Below are 17,000 nucleotides of genomic sequence, written 5' to 3' on the forward strand. Positions count from 1 at the left end.
TCCTTCTTTTATTTTTATTTGCAGGGCTTTCAAAATCTTAGTTTGAAACTAATTTAACTAATTAATTTATTTTTTTAATCAAAAATATTTTATTTGTTGCAACAATCAACAAAAACATAGTGGGACTTGTTACCTCAATGATCATCAAAACATTTTATAAAGTTGTTTTGTATCAAACGACAGCGGAAAAATCATTTTGAAATGATTAAGTTTTGAGATGATCAAACAGTAGACATAATCAAAAACATTTGTGATGTGATGAAACCCATCTTGAATAAATTCACATGCAGATGCTTAAAAATGTTTATAATCCCTAACACTGACCAAGTAGGCTTCTGCAAAGACAAACGTCATCATCAAAAAGATTGCGAAATTCAAAAGCACTTATCTTTTTTTCAACATAGCCTTCACTGCCGTCAGGAAAAAGGTTACACAGAATTGGTCAGCTCTTGATCATGATGACGGGAAAAAAGCGTGGTTTACTTAAGTTTTTAAACTATGTTCGTGGGATAACGATATTTTATGGTGAGACACAAATAAAAAAAAAATACCATAAACCAAGCGTGTTTTTTTTTCTTTCATTTTCAACATGATATAAAAGGGTAAACGTTTTTTCATTTTCTGTAAACGAGATTCTCAAACACAACGTGGGCGAGGACTTGAGAGTCAAGATTTATCGGCTATCAATTGGTTGGCTTTTATATTGAAAAAACGCAATGATTGTCACAACCTACCTAATAATTTTTGGTAAGTGTGTTGCTAATGATGCAGCTAACGTAGGCCTGTCTAACGTAATTTATAACACGATTTTGTAAGATTAGTTAGTAGTCTGCTTATACAATGTAAAACTATACCAATTTTCTTTTTGAATTTTCTACTGACCTCTGGTGCATAAACTAAATGTAACTGAAAATTGGAAAATACCAGGGCTGTGGAGTCGACGACGAATGGATTTTGGTGTGTCCGGAGTCGGAGTCGTTGAAATTAATTTAGATTTAAAAAAAAATGAAAAAAGACAAAAATTTAAAAAAAGTCTTGCATAAAAAGTATAATAATTATTGTTAGACAACATATGTAGTACACTAGTACTGAAATATAAGCTCTTAAAATTTTATAAATCATCTCGCATGACAAGGATTGCCGATCTCAGAAATCGACTAAATAATATCGAGCAAACATTTTAGTTTCAGTCGACACACTTAGTAAAGCTTTTGCAAAAACAACGTTCTGTTTCACTACAGTATCATACCTGGCTGTCGAAGTACATGGTCATGGCAGATTCGTGGATCCCCCAAGCCGGTCAAGCTTGTTTCGGTTCAAAAATAAGAATCCACTGCTGATTCCTTATCGCGACAAAATTGAAGCAAATTTCAATGATGGAGGACTTAACTGTGGTGGGAGACAGGTGACACTCCCCAGTGAAACATTATAGGCCTGTAGGCTACTGTGACGTCATAAGAAATCTGTTTTTCAAAAAATATGTTAGCTGGATGAGCTGTAATAACAAAAACATTGAATAACTCATGCTGTTGAGCATCCGTAGTCTTAAAATTGCATGCGTGTAGGAGCGAAGTTCATTGAAATAGCTGAGAAATGAAACCACAGCGGAAAGTGACTTAAACTTTATAACCACCTGCAGAAAACGCTTCCTAGGAATCAACTCTTTTCTTCATAATTGCATTTAATTTGAAGAGCATAGGCAGAGATGGGCAAGATCACCAGTTTGGTGAATTTGAAGATTAACATCAGATCACCAAAACAACATGATCTTGAAAATCAAGATCAAGATCGAGGTCACTTTTTGTGTAGGTACTTGAAAAAATGAAGTTTTTGATTAATGAAGCTGCAAAAAAAATGTTACTATAACTAAGCAACCTGGTTGGAATTTCTAACCGTTGCTTTTAACTACTAGATTGCTGGCCTAAAATTTGCAATAAGTTAGTGACTGTTGCTATAGCCTAACTCATATCAATCGTTTTTGTACTTTGCATAGAATCGCAAAGTTACACCCAAGGCTAAAGGTAATTAGTAATTACAAAATTGAAAAAGTCACAAAATTTACAACTAGTTTTATGCTTTTTATTTTGAAAAAGAACATCTTTGAACTGCAATGCAAAGGAATTTATTCTCACACGAGTCAGTTCAATCATTAATAGCTAAAAATCGATTTCGATCAGCTAGTAGCTAGATCATCTTCAGTTAAGCTTATTCAAATAGATAAGCGGAAAATTGACTTCTATTTATTCCATCCGAATAAAGGATTCTATTTGAATTCTAATTATAAGCATTAATTTACTTTTGAACAAGTAACGAATAGCATGCAGTTTGAAACAAAACAATTAACAACACTATTATTTAACGCACTCGACTCTGAGAAGATAGTTCGCGGATAAGGATTCTACAGTATTTGAATTGTCTTTAAACTGCGTCTTGATTGCCTTTGAACTGCATCATATTTCACTAAAGTTTATGTGATTCATATAGGAAGCTTTCATTCGTGTGACTAAGTATAGTTTCAACTTTCGCAGTATTATATCAATGTTTATTGCACTATTTACCCATCTGGCAACTTTGATACTGTCGTCTGCTATCAAAAAAGTTCAAAAATTTGCGGTCAGATAAATGCTCCAAACAAAAATACAAAAACTACAAAAAAAGAGAAAGCATATGATTTCACATATAATATATTAGTTTATTTTCAGACCACATGCAACTCTTGGTCTGGTTGATTTGCTGCAATAACCCAAGTCGGCTATAGCGGAATTACAGTTCAGTGTTTTTAACGACGATGTTCTAAACATTTGGAACATCTAAAATTGGGTCAAAGAAAGCAAACATTTTTTTAGAATTTACAAAACAGAATTGTAAACATAAGTTGAATCATTTTTTATACGTGAACAAAAAATATTTACGAAGTTTATGTCTTTAATATGACCAATACAGAAACTTTTTCAATTTTAAAGTGAAAGCAATGACCACAGTAGATTGACAGTTCATATGAACTTTTGTTGAACACATATCATAGTAACAGTGCCTTAATATTAGTAATTGCCGCCAAGGCTGCAGAGTCGATAAGAGTCCATAAGAATAAATTTCTGGAAAGCTTGGAACGCCGGACTCACTCGTCGAAGGGCTACGTCATAAAAGAAACGACTCCAGTGATCAGAATTTCAATTCCCTAACAGTAGAAGCTTTGCAGTAAGTATCCGAGCGCGCAAGACAGCAAACTTCACAACCTGCCAGTAATGGTGTGACGTCATAATATGTTAAATCCATTATCAATTTATGTATAAATAATTGTCGTTTTATCAGCAAGCTGCAGCCCAATGAAGAATATAATCATCATCAATAAAAAAAATAATAAATGAATGAATTAAGTATGATTGCATGTTGTGAATGGAATCATACCATCTATCGATTACGTAATATCATTAACAACACTGGATACAGATTAAATAATTTGGATATATTCTCATCTTTCAATATTTTGGAATATCACTCACTACCTTTGTTTTGATATGCTGCTCTTGCCCGCTCGGATCAACCTCGCATTGTTTTTAACACGTTGATAGACACGATTTCCCGATTAACTCGATGCAACCTCACCTCTCGAAAGTTTCATCTCACTGTTCTATATTTTTCCTGGTAACGTAGCCTAGTCATATCTGCACTTCGATCGCTAATCCCTCCGACCCAACCGGGCGAATCTGCCCCAACGTCTGGCCAGTGGGCGTCCGTGCACGTTGGTTTGGCGTCTACACTGCTCCAGTGAGTAAGGTGTACAATACATTCCCACCTATCATTTTTTACACCTACTAATTGAGCCATTGCTCCAGATTTTATTTTATTTTCGTCTCCCACAAAAAATTTAATTTTTTCTTGTGGCTAAGCTTTTCTTCCTCGTGGGAGCGCCCAAAGATATAGGAGTCAAGCGTAGCTGTGTTACGGTCACGTGATGGAGACATGGGCGCTGCTAGACTTTAAAACTTCTGTCAGTACCAGTCATTCGTAATATATCGAGACAACTTTTGAAGTATCAAAAGATTGGTAGATTGGCAATTGAAACTAAGCGTAGTGGCCCCGACAGATGAGGTGGAGAAAAGAGAAGTTTTATTGATACCTACACTGGTTATGATGCTCATTATGTAGCGAAATATATATTCTTTTTAAACATGAGGCTGGTTGAACTTTATTTTAATAATTCTCAAACAAAAAATGATCTAGAACTATTAATCTATAGGTAGAATCTATAGGTTATAATAATAATCAGTCCGCCCCGATAGCTCAGTTGGTTAGCGCTTGACTTCTGGAACGAAGAAGCTTCAAGATCAAGCAGCGCTGGTTCAAACCTCGGTGTGTGCTTGAGCAACGCACATTAAGGACTACTCTCCATTCAGCGGCATCTAATTGATGGAAAAATTTTCCGGCAACATGACTTCAATAATCGGAAACTTCACTCTGTCAATCTCGGTGACCGGGCCTGCTTCAGTGATTCAAAGCCTCTACAAGTATGCGAAACTGCCAGGATTACGCTCTGCAAGAAGATTTCCCAGTCCGAGGATAAAGATTCAATCAATCAATCAACTATGGTTGGTTTGGGAATACGCATTTCCCAGGGATTCATAGAAGTACAGGATGACCAATTAGGCTATGGTATCTGACAAGAGAAGTGTTAAATGAAAGAGTTGCCACATGTTTTTCAAACTTTTTAAAATAATGATTTATTAATTTTCAGTAGCATTAACCCAACTCTTAATTGTGAAAAATATTCTTTAATCAATCTAAAGCGATTTCGTTATCTACTCATCAAATAACTGTATCACAATACTTGCAAATATAATCTATTCTAGACAAAAAACTTAAGATTTGAAAAAAAATTGCAGGCTTCAACGCCTAAAAGCTATGTATATTTTCTGAGGTGTACTTTCAGTTTTTTTAAATTTTCTTGTTTTCAAATGTTTAGTAATATACTTGCTAAACCTGCACGTTTTTTTAGTTTAAGTTCTGAAAATTAAGTTTACAATTTTATTGCAAGATGCAGCAGTATAATTACAAATTACAACTTCCAACTTTAGGCTGGTTTTGAACGGCAAGCTTTAAACAACTATTACTTTATAAACTTGAAGATATCAATTTATCTAAAATTCAGAAATAACATCTGGCAGCACTTTTGTTTAAAGCACTTTCCTTACGAAGCAGTTAGTCATCACGTGATTTAATAAATCTCTGGTATTTCCATGAGCAAGGCAATCTTCAAAACTTTTTCAGAACCAAGTCAGAAACAATGGCGTTTGTGGTGTTTGTGGAGATCCATACGACGCTGCAGTAAAAGAAAACGAGGCTGGAGGAAAATATGCGTTGGGAATAATTGCTGGGTAACTAAATATAATAATGATAAGTAGCGTGTGGCTAAAAAGTTGAGATGGGTGAAAGCTAAAAAAAGTTTGAAATCCGGTTGTGGATTCATAGAACATAGGCTATCTCGTCTGGATGTCAGCATGGCCTGCACAATAATTAAGGTTTTACCGCAGCTTCAAAATTCTGTATAGGTTCTCATCAACCAGTCATATCATATAAAGTTTAATAAACAATCAAGGACGTAGCTGGCGAAAATGAAGGAGTGCTGAACCGATAGGGGAAGGGAAGGTAATTTGATACGGAAGGTAATTTGATACACCCCCCCTACAGAAATGTACAAAAAATATTAGTCAAAAATATTGTCATTAGGTGGAAGATCTGTGAAAATAATGCCTACAAAAATTGCACCATGCAGCTAACTCGTGCTTTTATGGCATAAAATTGTAAAAGTGTGTTTTTTGAGTATTTTCGTAAAATTTTTAACTCATGATTATTTTCGTCTGGAAAATTAAAGAAAAGCTCCTGAAAGATGAAACCAAACTCATTTGACGGTTCATTGATAAGGCTTCAAGGGCTTGTCACGTTTTTTCTGCAATGTGCATCCAAGCATACAAAAATCAGAACTTTAAAACTTTTTTTGAAAAAGGTAAATTGATACATGTGGAGAAGGTAAATTGATACAGTGTATTAAACTCTTTTTTGTGACTGTAATAAATGTTGTCATTGATCTAGTTGATTTAAATAAGTTATTCTTTATTAACAAGAACTGCTACTTTGGGAAACAACAATTATATGGGCTTTTGTAGGCTTACACGCTATCTGCTTTCAAAAAATGAGAAAAGCGCAAAGCACCCCCCTTGAATAAGAACTCCAGCCAATGACCTTTTCCATGTCCATCCCGCTGCAGAAGCTTCGCCGCACACATGGTCCTCAACAGTCATCCTTGCACCCAAGCACGCCAACCACATATTAAATTTTCATTTATTGCTTTGTTGTCAAAAGGGATTTCTGTATTAGTTTTACTGTATCAAATTACCTTCCGGGTGTATCAATTTATCTTCCGTGGAAGGTAAATTGATACATTTGAGTGACGTTTTTAAAATTTCAATTAAAAAAAAGTAACAAAAATAGAAAAGTGAAAATGTTTTTAAAAAGTGTGTATGGGATCAGACTTTCATTTCAGCTTAAAATCAATAGTTTGTGTCACGTAATTTTCAGTTAACAGGCAAAAATGTTAAAAGTGTATCAAACTACCTTCCCTTCCCCTACCTCAACTCTCTGGAAAGCAAAATGTTAGTTGTGAGACTTGAAAAAGACACAAGAAAACTTGGACACTCCTATTTTCTTGTATGTTTAACCGTATCTGTTGCTACACGTGGTTTTATGAGGACGCCCTACTCTAGTAGGCTAGTGAAATATTTCTCAGAAGGAGATAGGCTAGAAATGTAAAATTTCTTGACTTTTAGTTTTTGTTGTTTGCGAAATTGTTGTTTGCGAATTTTTTAAACCTACACTGGGAATTTTCCTACCTTCTCGCCCTTCATAATAAGCATTTCATCTCAGGTGACTAGACATTTTCGTACAATACTAGATATATATAATTTAATGTAAGCGCAATATAAATGTTAGTGCAATTACTTTGAAATGTAAAAACGTCCAAAAATGCCTTATGTTTATGAGAAAAAGTAATTTTTTGTTTAGTTTAGCATTACTTTATGTTATAATTTAAAAATTTCAATTTTGAAGCTATTTTTGGAAAAGTAAAATAAGAACCGACTTTCTGACGTCTTTTCATCTCAAACACTTTATTTCAATAAACCTGTTGGGTAAAAATCTAATTTCTATACGCACAATACACATGGCTATCATTTTGTAAAATATTTTGGTTCTGTAATTTTCATAGCTCCCGTTATTAGCGCTTAATTAACACGGGGCTAAGATAGCCCGTGACGTGGTTTCCGCGTACGAAAACAGCTCGTATTAAGATGGGGTGCCATTCAGAACGAAAATGGCATTATCTTAATGAATTCTTTTTCAGCGCGAGATCACAAAAAGTTTCTGTTGAACCAACACATGCAGTAAGTAGAGGGGAAGTTAGTTTCATGGCCTATCAATCTTATTAGCTAAACTTACCGAGTTTTTACATCAAGATAAAGTGTTCAGACCAAAAGAATGTGATTGATACGATTGCTGGGCGATGTTATTGGGCTAGAGCAGGGGATTTTAAACTTTTTTGCTGCATCCTTTTTAACATCACTTGTACAACTTTATTCCGATTTTTCTCGTTTGAGTTACAAATCAAAATCAAACAAGTTTACATGTTTTAGATTTTAAAACGACTTTATTTTCTATTTTCCATCATACGTTAATCAAAAGGTTAAGTGGATCCAGTAGCGCACCCAGAAAAAAATTTAGGGGGTCTAATTCAGAAATGTCGGCCTACTGATTTGCGACAATAGTGACAGTGACAATATGCCTATGCCCATCCCTTTGATTAATATTTAAAGGCACTCACGGCCCATAATCCATTGGTTGCCGATACCTGTGCCAGGGATCCAGCGGAGCGTTCAAGCTCTTTTGGAAAAATATTGATTTAAATATTTTACTGCGAGGCAGAGCGAACCATCACTTATGATCGCACAGTCAAAACAGGGCCATCACTCATCAACAATAATTAACGTTAAAACTTCAAACAACTGTATCATCAATATTTAGCGTTGCAATGTTAATAAATTGAATATTTGTTAATTTTATATTTTTAGGCCTAAATTTTATAGGCCATGAATGAAAATTTGAATAAAAAAATGGCTATTGTAGAGCTCTTCAAATCGGGCAAGTTAAGGAGTGATATTTGCAAAAACTTCAAAATTAACAGAATGTTGGTCTGAAGAACTCTCAACAAGCACAAAGAAAACTGGAAATGTCAAAAATCGAGGAGAACGTGGCTTATGGAACCATGTTCACAGTTCTCAAGAAGGATTTGAAGATGAGCCCATTTAAACACATGAAGAAACAGTTGCTAACTGCCAATACCATTGTGAAACGTCTTTCCAGAGCCAGAATTCTGCTCTCACGCATTGAAGGAGGGGGCACGCTGCCAAACCTTGTGTTTTGCGATGAGAAGAAATTTGATGTCCAGCATCATTTTAACAGTCAGAATGATCGTCTATGGTCAAGAGATGGTGACTTGGAACCCCGGCAAGTCACTCGGAGACAAGTGGCGGCATCAGTGATGGTGTGAGCCACAGTCATCGAATCAGGAAAAAGTCTATTGATTTTTGTGAATCAAGGAGTGAAATTGAACCAAGAAGACTACCGAAATGATATTCTTGAGGGTTCATTGTTGCCTTGGGCAAAACACACTTCAAAAATGTAATTGATCATTCCAACAAGATTCTGCCCCTTCACATGGAGCTAAGAGAGCGCAAAACTGGCTTTCAGCCAATAAGCCGTTCTTAATTTCCAAGGAAGAATGGCTTCCTTCATCCCCATACCTGAAACCCCTAGACTTTGGCATCTGGTCTTACCTGGAGAGCAACGTTTCGACTAAACACCACCAAAGTTTGGAAGCGGTGAAGGCTAATCTGAAAAAAGAATGGACCAAAATACTTCAAAGAGTTATTCGTGACTCTTGCAAGTCTTTTTCGAAGCGTCTCCGACTTGTTATTGACGCAAATGGCGGACACACTGAGTAAAACTTGTTTATCCTAAATATTTATTTATTTGACAATGATTATTTGTTTATTACTCAAAAATTGTCTAGCCTTTGTTAAATACAGTTGTAACGTTAATTTATTGATGACCCTGTATCTACGATGTCACAATTTTACTTATTCCTCCGGTACTTATTGATATCTAACCTGTAGGCAAAAGGTATAAATGGGGAACATATAAAAACTTCATTTTTGGTGGCGGGTTTGGGGGGGCTTGAGCCCCCTTAGCCCCATGCTGGGTGCGCTATAGAGTGGATCACATTTTACTTTTCATCGCATTAATGAGGAGAATGTGTATTGTGTAGCTCTCCCGTGATTTTGGTAGACCTAATATGCGCCATTTTGTCGAAAATGACTTTTTTGCATTTTTCTACGTTTAAAGACTTCATGCATCTCCTGACAAAAATTTGTGCCCTAATATAGTATGGTTTTCGAGATAATTGGTGGGTAAAACCTAACATATTCTAATTTGTGCAAGAATAATTTTCTGAAACCTAACATATTCATCTACTCCAATCACATAACAGGATCTCGTCACGTGACAGCCATAATTTCAGAAGCAATTGCAGCAAGGTATTTCACAACATCTTACATCTCTTGAGTTGCATGAAGCGGATTTAAAAGCGTTTGATAAAGTAGATTGGGCGAAAATGTTGTCAAGCACTAAGTAAGCTTAATTATGTAGGCTAGCCTAAAAATGTCCATCCTAACACACTAGCTTTTCTTTTCATTAAATGCCGTATCATTTACGTCTCGCCGATCAGTTTGATTTTTCGAAGCCTACTGGTGTAGGCTACTGGTCACAGCGGTAAACCATAATCTCTTCGTGGGAAAATTGTAACATAAGATTCCCAAATCCGTTCGTCTGCATGTAATGACCGAAAAATAAACACTCTTTTGAAACGTCTATTCAAAAGTGTATTCCTGTAAAATTAGCCCGCGGCTATCGAAAATGAGACGCAACACCGTACGCCTCTAAAACTGTCACTACAGAACAGATTACTTGAATAAAAGACGGAAAATTTGTCCAGCTAGCAAGCACCAAGCAAACAGTTAAATATGCGACTGACTTCCAACAAACAATTTTACGAATGACTAGAATAATTTGCGATATCTCAAATGCACGTAGACAGTAACTGTGACGCAATAATGAAAGACAATTATGAAGTCATTCAAACAGGTGTTCAAGCGGCTAATGCAATATTTCATCAGGTCTTACGACCGATGGTGCAATATTTGGACATTTTCTAGCAATTTCCATGACGTAAGATGCTAGCTAGGTTAAGTAGACCATAACGGTTTTTATATGACGTTTGATTTGGTGAACAATTGTCGGGAACAGCTACTGATGGCTTAGTTGACTTTAAAGGTAAAGGTCCCATACTCAGATACTGAGCTTTGGGGAATGAGAAGATAAGGTTCTCATTATACTAAGCCTTTGGCACTATGGAGAGTGTAGGGTGGCCAGTTCCTTTCTCTCGCCCGCCTTTACTTCAGCAACTACGCCCACCCAATTTATTACACCCTGGGTAGAGGTGAGCGGTGTTTTTCAACAACCAGCTGAAGCCGGGAGTCGAACCAGGTTTGCATAATTGGAAAGCCAACGCCTTATCCGTTGCGCCATCCCACCGCCATTTGACTTTACGGTACGCTAAATAACTTAGCTAGCATATGATTATTAAGATTTTAAAGCAGAGACCCGGGAGTACGTCGCTACTCAGTGTGTTTGGTCATTTTTGATCAACCGTCCCAGATGCTGTGTAGCCAATGAGCTAATGTAGTACGGTAGCCTTAAATCAGGGGTGCGAACCTTTTTGCGGTCGCGGGCCACTTTGTCAATTACACATGAGTTATCGGGCCACACAACTTGGCGCTTGTCAAAATTCTATGACGTCATAGATTGGAATCGACCAAAAATACAAGGTGAAGTTGGCGAATAGTGTCTGTGTTTTAACAACTTTGCCTTGTAGCTTTCCTATTTTCTAACTTTAAACCTTGAAAGTTAGTGTTTAGGGCAAGAAAATAGCAAAGGAAAGGTGTACCAGTGAATGCATAAAACAGCTTTGAGATGTCTTTTGTCTTTAACGCATGAGCGATTGTCAAATCGTTTTGCGGGCCTCACAAAACTCTTTGACGGGCCGCAGGTTCGTCACCTCTGCCTTAAATGAAGGCATGGTTATTAAGTAGGCTACCAGCAACTAATTTTGAGTCAGCGATAGCCTTTAACCTAGCAGGCTTTTGTGATATCAGCAAAGTCATCTAGAGATTACAGTGATGAAATGATACCCAGTTCTTGGAGAAATCCAGAGGCTTACCGGTATTTTAGGTTTGATTTAGGCTTACAAAGCCAACATAGTGAGGTCAAAGTCAACATTTAGCTTATACGAGGCTTTATCATACAAAAACATAACATTAAATAAGCCAATAAGGCGGTTAAAGTCAACATCGAGAGTATATATTAGGTTTTATCGTACAAACCTAATACTTTTTTTTATAACTAGTTATCTGGCAAAACCAAATATACGCCATATTTTCATAAACAAACAAACACCTGGCTCAACTTTCATTCTTAAAAACTTTGTTTGGTTGTCCGCTCCAGCCTTCCAAAAGTCAACTTCGAGTGTTTTACCTTGTTAATTTTACAGCTATAAACACAAAAAGTCGTTTATCTCGAAAACTTGAAAATGGTGGATATTAGGTTGTGACAAATCACGGGAGAGCTGCTTATTGAAAGCCAAAAGTTTATTTTGTGGCTTAGTTGACGACAATGTGCAATTGTACACTAGATTGCATTCTTCAACACCCTTGCAATTGCAGAAAAACACTTTTACACAAAACTAACGTCACAAACAGCCATTGTTACCAAACCATGGATTGAAAGTTCTACTGCTATAGCTTGCTAGGATAAAGAATGATAAGATTTCTGCCGCACCACACAAGCCTCTACTAGCCACGTATCAAACTTAGCGGCCAGCAAACTGCAAACTGATTACAAGGCTTGTTCGCAACAGACGAGAGCGACGGGAAGAGGCATCAGAAGAGCGTTAAATTAAAACATCCACTCTACTTACTCAAGCCGTAAGGCATGAGCCAAGATTATAGGCTAACTGGCAGGTCCAGACAACGCTTAGAGAACGCCCCATTAGAGCCAATACCAGTGCATCACAACTTGTGAAGAATGGGGAATACTCCTTGAAAGATAAAAGCGCAGCACGCCGTCTGGTTAAACATGTTTCTAAAGTTCTGAACTGTAGAAGATTCCAATACTACCTTAGTAAATATATCTTGAGACTTCACACTCGAAGAATTTCACCATGCTTTAAATCTCTTACTGTCAGGAAAAGCACCAGAACCAGATCACATATGTTCAGTGTTCATCCGATACACGCCGGCAAAGCAGTGAAATCTTGGCTGCACGCTTTCCTCTCTTCCTGCTTGCACCACCTAAAATTGCCTACAAATCTGGAGAGCTGAGGTCATAGCCATACCAAAGCCCAACATTCAACAAGCATCTGGATGATGGTAGGAGCTATATAGTGCTATCTCAGTCCTATGGAACTCTTATAAAAACATCGAAGGGCTCATCCATTAGTGTGTCGATTCAATCATCGACCCACTCTTACCACAAGAGCAAGCAGGTTTTCAATGTGGTCGATCAACTGTGGAACAGGTCACTCGCATGAGCCAAGACTTAGAAAATTGTTTAGCCGCACACACTCTCACCTGGCTCTCCGATCACTAGAGTCACACCACAGCTACATCACCAGACCGGCGATAAAAAGCGCCTCAAGTCAAGAAATCCCTTTGTTGCTATAATCCTTGCTGGACCAGAGCTTCATCTCGGATCACTAACACCTGAAAAGGGGAGTAGACACACAACACCTCCAGACACCACTTCTTTGCTCCCGACGCTGGACCCGTGCCATCAGAAAAAAACTCAGCCAACCTACCTGGGTACGGCTGAATTGCCTCTGCACATACTTTGGGCGTTTGCGCTTCGAATCCTTGATAGGCAGGTGGTTCTATCAGCATCTGCGACATGCAACTATGGTGCAAAGGAACAGACCGCAGACCACATACTCTACCATTGCCCGACTTTCACTCCACCAAGGACGATTGGCCTGTCAACGCTGGAGGACTTTACCATCAAGTGGCTGCTAGAGGAATATATAGACTTCCGACCCCAATGAAATGTAATATAAGTAAAGATCTCTATAAGAAAACAGAAGAAGAAGGTTATTCATGTAATGCTGTAGTAAGGTGAAGCAAGGGAGAAATTTTTTCAAGATCTAAAATGTTTTGTTGTTTTATTGAAGCGGCACTTGACCAAATGCTTACCTTATCTTCTACTGGCAATAGTTGGCAGAACAAGAAATTAAATTAAAAAAATCAAACAAAAAACATTCAATTAAGCTTATGTAAGTTAGTTCAACGTCACTTTGGATCTACTTACACAAAAAATAGTAAAATCACCTGCCATCTAAATTATTTTTCAGAAAATACACAACAGGAGAGCTCATAAACGTGAAGGTTGAAATTACTGTTCCACACAAAGGATATTTTGAATTTCGTTTGTGCCCGTGGAATAATGTTAAGATCCCAATCACCCATGATTGTTTGGACAAGTAAGTGTTGCAAGAAATTGTAGCCTATCCATGTAGTTGCTCATTCAAACAATACATACACTACAAAATAGTGCTCAATGCTAAGTAAAAAAGCCAAACAGAACAAACTACATCAAATTCAGTTACTATAGTCTTCAAAACTATGTAGAATCTATTTGAATAAAGTTTTTTAGAACCTTCTCATGATGCCAAACAAGAGTGAAATTAACGGGCTGTAAAGGGTTTTAGAGACTAGTAACTGAATTTAATGTAGGTTTTCAGCATGAAATGTTTTTTTCAGGCATCTTTTAGTTTTTGAAAATGGAGACACGAAATGGTATTTGCCAAAAAAGAGATCCAAAGCTAAAAAAATACACTCTCTTAAAGTAAAACTGCCTGACAATGTGATTTGTGAACAATGTGTATTGCAATGGAAATGGATTACAGGTATAGTAGCTTCTCTTATCTACAAAGTTGATTACATGATACAGTAGATTGCTATGCAGACTATAATAAATAAAGCTAAACGCTGAAACTTTCGAATACGGGTAGGCTATATTTTGTAAGATTAAATGCAATATACCTTACTATTATACCTTTTATTATTGTGGTTGTTTTTTTAAAAAAATGCTTGGATGAATGGTTGAACACTGTTCTTTATTCACGATAAATCGACAACAATCTTCTTTTATTACAAATTGAAAAACTTATGTGAAAATGTTCTTACAAAGAGCTCAAATTCCATAATAATTCCTATGTAAAACCAAGCATAAATTGTGGTTAAATTCCTTTCTGATCTCTTTGTAAGGCACTAAATATGGTTAAATCAAGCAGATTAAGTTATGTTTTTATCTTTACGAGCAACTATTTTAATAAAACCTAAGCTTAAACTTGACAGTATAGACCACAGTTGAGAAACTTACGTCACGCCACCCGGATTCGGTCCACCACAAAAAATGCAGGCTGTTAGCTCTTTAATAAATTATTACAACTTATCTATATGGTATACAGCTCACCTTATAAATAAATCAGTTCTCTCACATCAATATCGTTATCAAACATGTTATAATAGTGTGTTTGGAATCATTTTTTTTTATAATCGAACATTTTCAGTCTTTAACTAAGTCTTAGTCACTTGGTAGTGTATGTTTAAAAATGCAGTTTTATTGTAGGAACAAGATATCCGAAAGATAACCGGTTTTTTCGATTTTATCACACAAGTTTTTCGGAGCAATGAGAAGCCGCAATGGGCTCCATGTCTAATTCAGAGTTGATTGCTTTTTTTCCTTTGTAAGAAATTAACGAAAACAAGTCAATAGGCATCCAAAAGACAGTGTGGCCATTTTTTTTCAAATCACTTATAAAGATGTCCCATATTATTCCATAGATTGCTTGTTGGGTTGTGGTTCACAATGTCTGTATGCATGTTTCATTACCAGTCATTAGTGGTCTGAAGGGTGTGTAATGTATTTTCCTAAGTTGGGCGTAGCAATTAACTCTTTAGTTTTATATGCAACTGTGAGCAGCGGTGGGAACTTGTAGGCACACAATTTTATCAAGTCTCTAACTTTATTCGAGGCAAGTCTCTAAAACTATCGTTTTCCAACTCTGGGCAATTTTTTGAAATCTTCTTCAGACATTAGACCAATTTTCATACAGTGCTTTTAGCCCAAGAAAATGTTTCGTCTTTGTAAACAGTGTAGTTCCACAAAACAAAATTCAATAACTGCTCGATCTTTGCTTCATAGGAACTTAGCTCAAGTAAACACATATGCCTGAGGCCAGAGCCGTTGAGAGGCTAGTTTGAGCCGTTGTGTGGGTACCCTGAGCTGTTAGGGCACCCACACAAAAATGGTCCCCTCCTAGTAAAAACGTGTTAAAATGGCGCTAGACTGCTGATATCCTGTTTTAGAGCGATCAGGCTATTTGGCTAAGTCTAACTTGCACTTGTTACTTTTTACATTCATTACAGGTTATACTTGGGGCACGGAAGGTAATAAAACGGGCCCAGGGTTAGGACAACAAGAAGAATTCTATGGTTGCTCTGACATAGAAATAACGGATGATGACGATTCGTCTGATTCCGAGACCACTTCTATGTCTTCAAAAATGTCAACTACCACCGCAAAATCATCAAGTACCAGTAAACCTTACATGATGACGAAAACTTCTCCAAGACCCCGACCTACTATCGATTGGCCGAATAATGAGCCTACACCAGGAGTGAGCGAAGAAGAAGCTCAATATGCTGGTGAGCTACGTAAACTATCATCAGCTGATCCGATAATCCCAGCCTGACAATAAAACTAAAAGAAAAATTGTTAATTGTTAAATTGTTAATATACATCATCATTTACACTTGATGTTTGTGTAAAACAATTATCCAGTTGTTGGATCCTACTTTTTGCCAATTGTAACACCATCTACATGCAAATGAATAATTATGCTTGTTTTGATTTTAGAAGAGAAATTTAAAGGAATGGTTAATGGAATACCGATCAGTCGCGACTGCACATCATTTTATGTACGTATATTCTCCACTATGGATCCCTTCATATTTTCGTGCCCAGATGGAACAGTCTTCGACGAAAGAAATGGAAGATGTGATGATCCGTCTGACGTTCCTCCACCTTGTGGGACGTCGTATGAGTCATAATCAGTGCGCTGTTTAATGAAGGAAATGTTGGAGTTGCATATAATTACGTTACAAAACGTGTTTTCAAATGATTCAAGTAGACTTTTTATAAAATTAATAGCTTAAAATACATTTATAAACACTCTTCAATTTGTATTACAATGACAGAAAATAATTTTATCACAAATTTTATCTCTAAAACACAATTTTGAAAACTGTTGTGTACTAACCCCAACCTACTATCTTGTGAGGCAGCATTCTATCCGTATTCCTTGTTACATCATGTCACTGTACGATCAATTAGCTCGAGACCATCAGCACGATGTCTTATGACAGAATTGTATTTGATTATATAGTACATGTAAAAGCGTAACAATTGTATTGCAAAATTTCATAATGACTAATTACAATTACAAACGTTTTTGCTACAGCAATCTTCTATTTGTCGATTTTCTCAATGCAGTTTATGAAGTGAAACAAACCTTGAAAGAAAGAAATACTGATGCAGCACGTATGCATTAGTTAAACTACACAGATGTAGAAATAAATACTTTGAATATGGTGCTGGTATACTAGGATGACAGCGAAAGACTACAGGGTCGACGAAGTGCAGTTTACACCCTCGTACAAATAAGCAGAAAAAAATGAGAAACATATCGAGAAAACAAAATAAACAAGCATACAAAGTTA

The 17,000-nt window shown here is 36.6% G+C and overlaps 1 protein-coding gene across 1 annotated transcript; it reads left to right on the forward strand.

The window, feature by feature from the left end:
- The first annotated feature begins 630 nt into the window (after nt 1-630).
- On the forward strand, nt 631-16,736 carry LOC145767224 (uncharacterized). The gene is made up of 7 exons (XM_082579011.1): nt 631-747; nt 1,242-1,405; nt 5,269-5,375; nt 13,568-13,696; nt 13,977-14,122; nt 15,648-15,926; nt 16,138-16,736. Exons 1-7 carry the CDS (start codon nt 717-719, stop codon nt 16,329-16,331), a joined length of 1,050 nt encoding a protein of 349 aa, XP_082435137.1. The 5' UTR covers nt 631-716; the 3' UTR covers nt 16,332-16,736.
- The last annotated feature ends 264 nt before the right edge of the window (nt 16,737-17,000 follow it).

The sequence above is a fragment of the Aplidium turbinatum genome, chromosome 3, assembly GCF_918807975.1.
Source record: "Aplidium turbinatum chromosome 3, kaAplTurb1.1, whole genome shotgun sequence".
NCBI classification, from domain to species: domain Eukaryota; kingdom Metazoa; phylum Chordata; class Ascidiacea; order Aplousobranchia; family Polyclinidae; genus Aplidium; species Aplidium turbinatum.

Excerpts from the sequence above, each read along its gene's own strand:
- LOC145767224 (XM_082579011.1), top strand. The coding sequence starts at position 717 with ATGATTGTCACAACCTACCTAATAATTTTTG. Across the intron at positions 13,697-13,976 it reads ACCCATGATTGTTTGGACAA|GCATCTTTTAGTTTTTGAAA; the intron begins GTAAGTGTTGCA and ends TGTTTTTTTCAG. Across the intron at positions 15,927-16,137 it reads AGAAGAAGCTCAATATGCTG|AAGAGAAATTTAAAGGAATG; the intron begins GTGAGCTACGTA and ends TTTTGATTTTAG.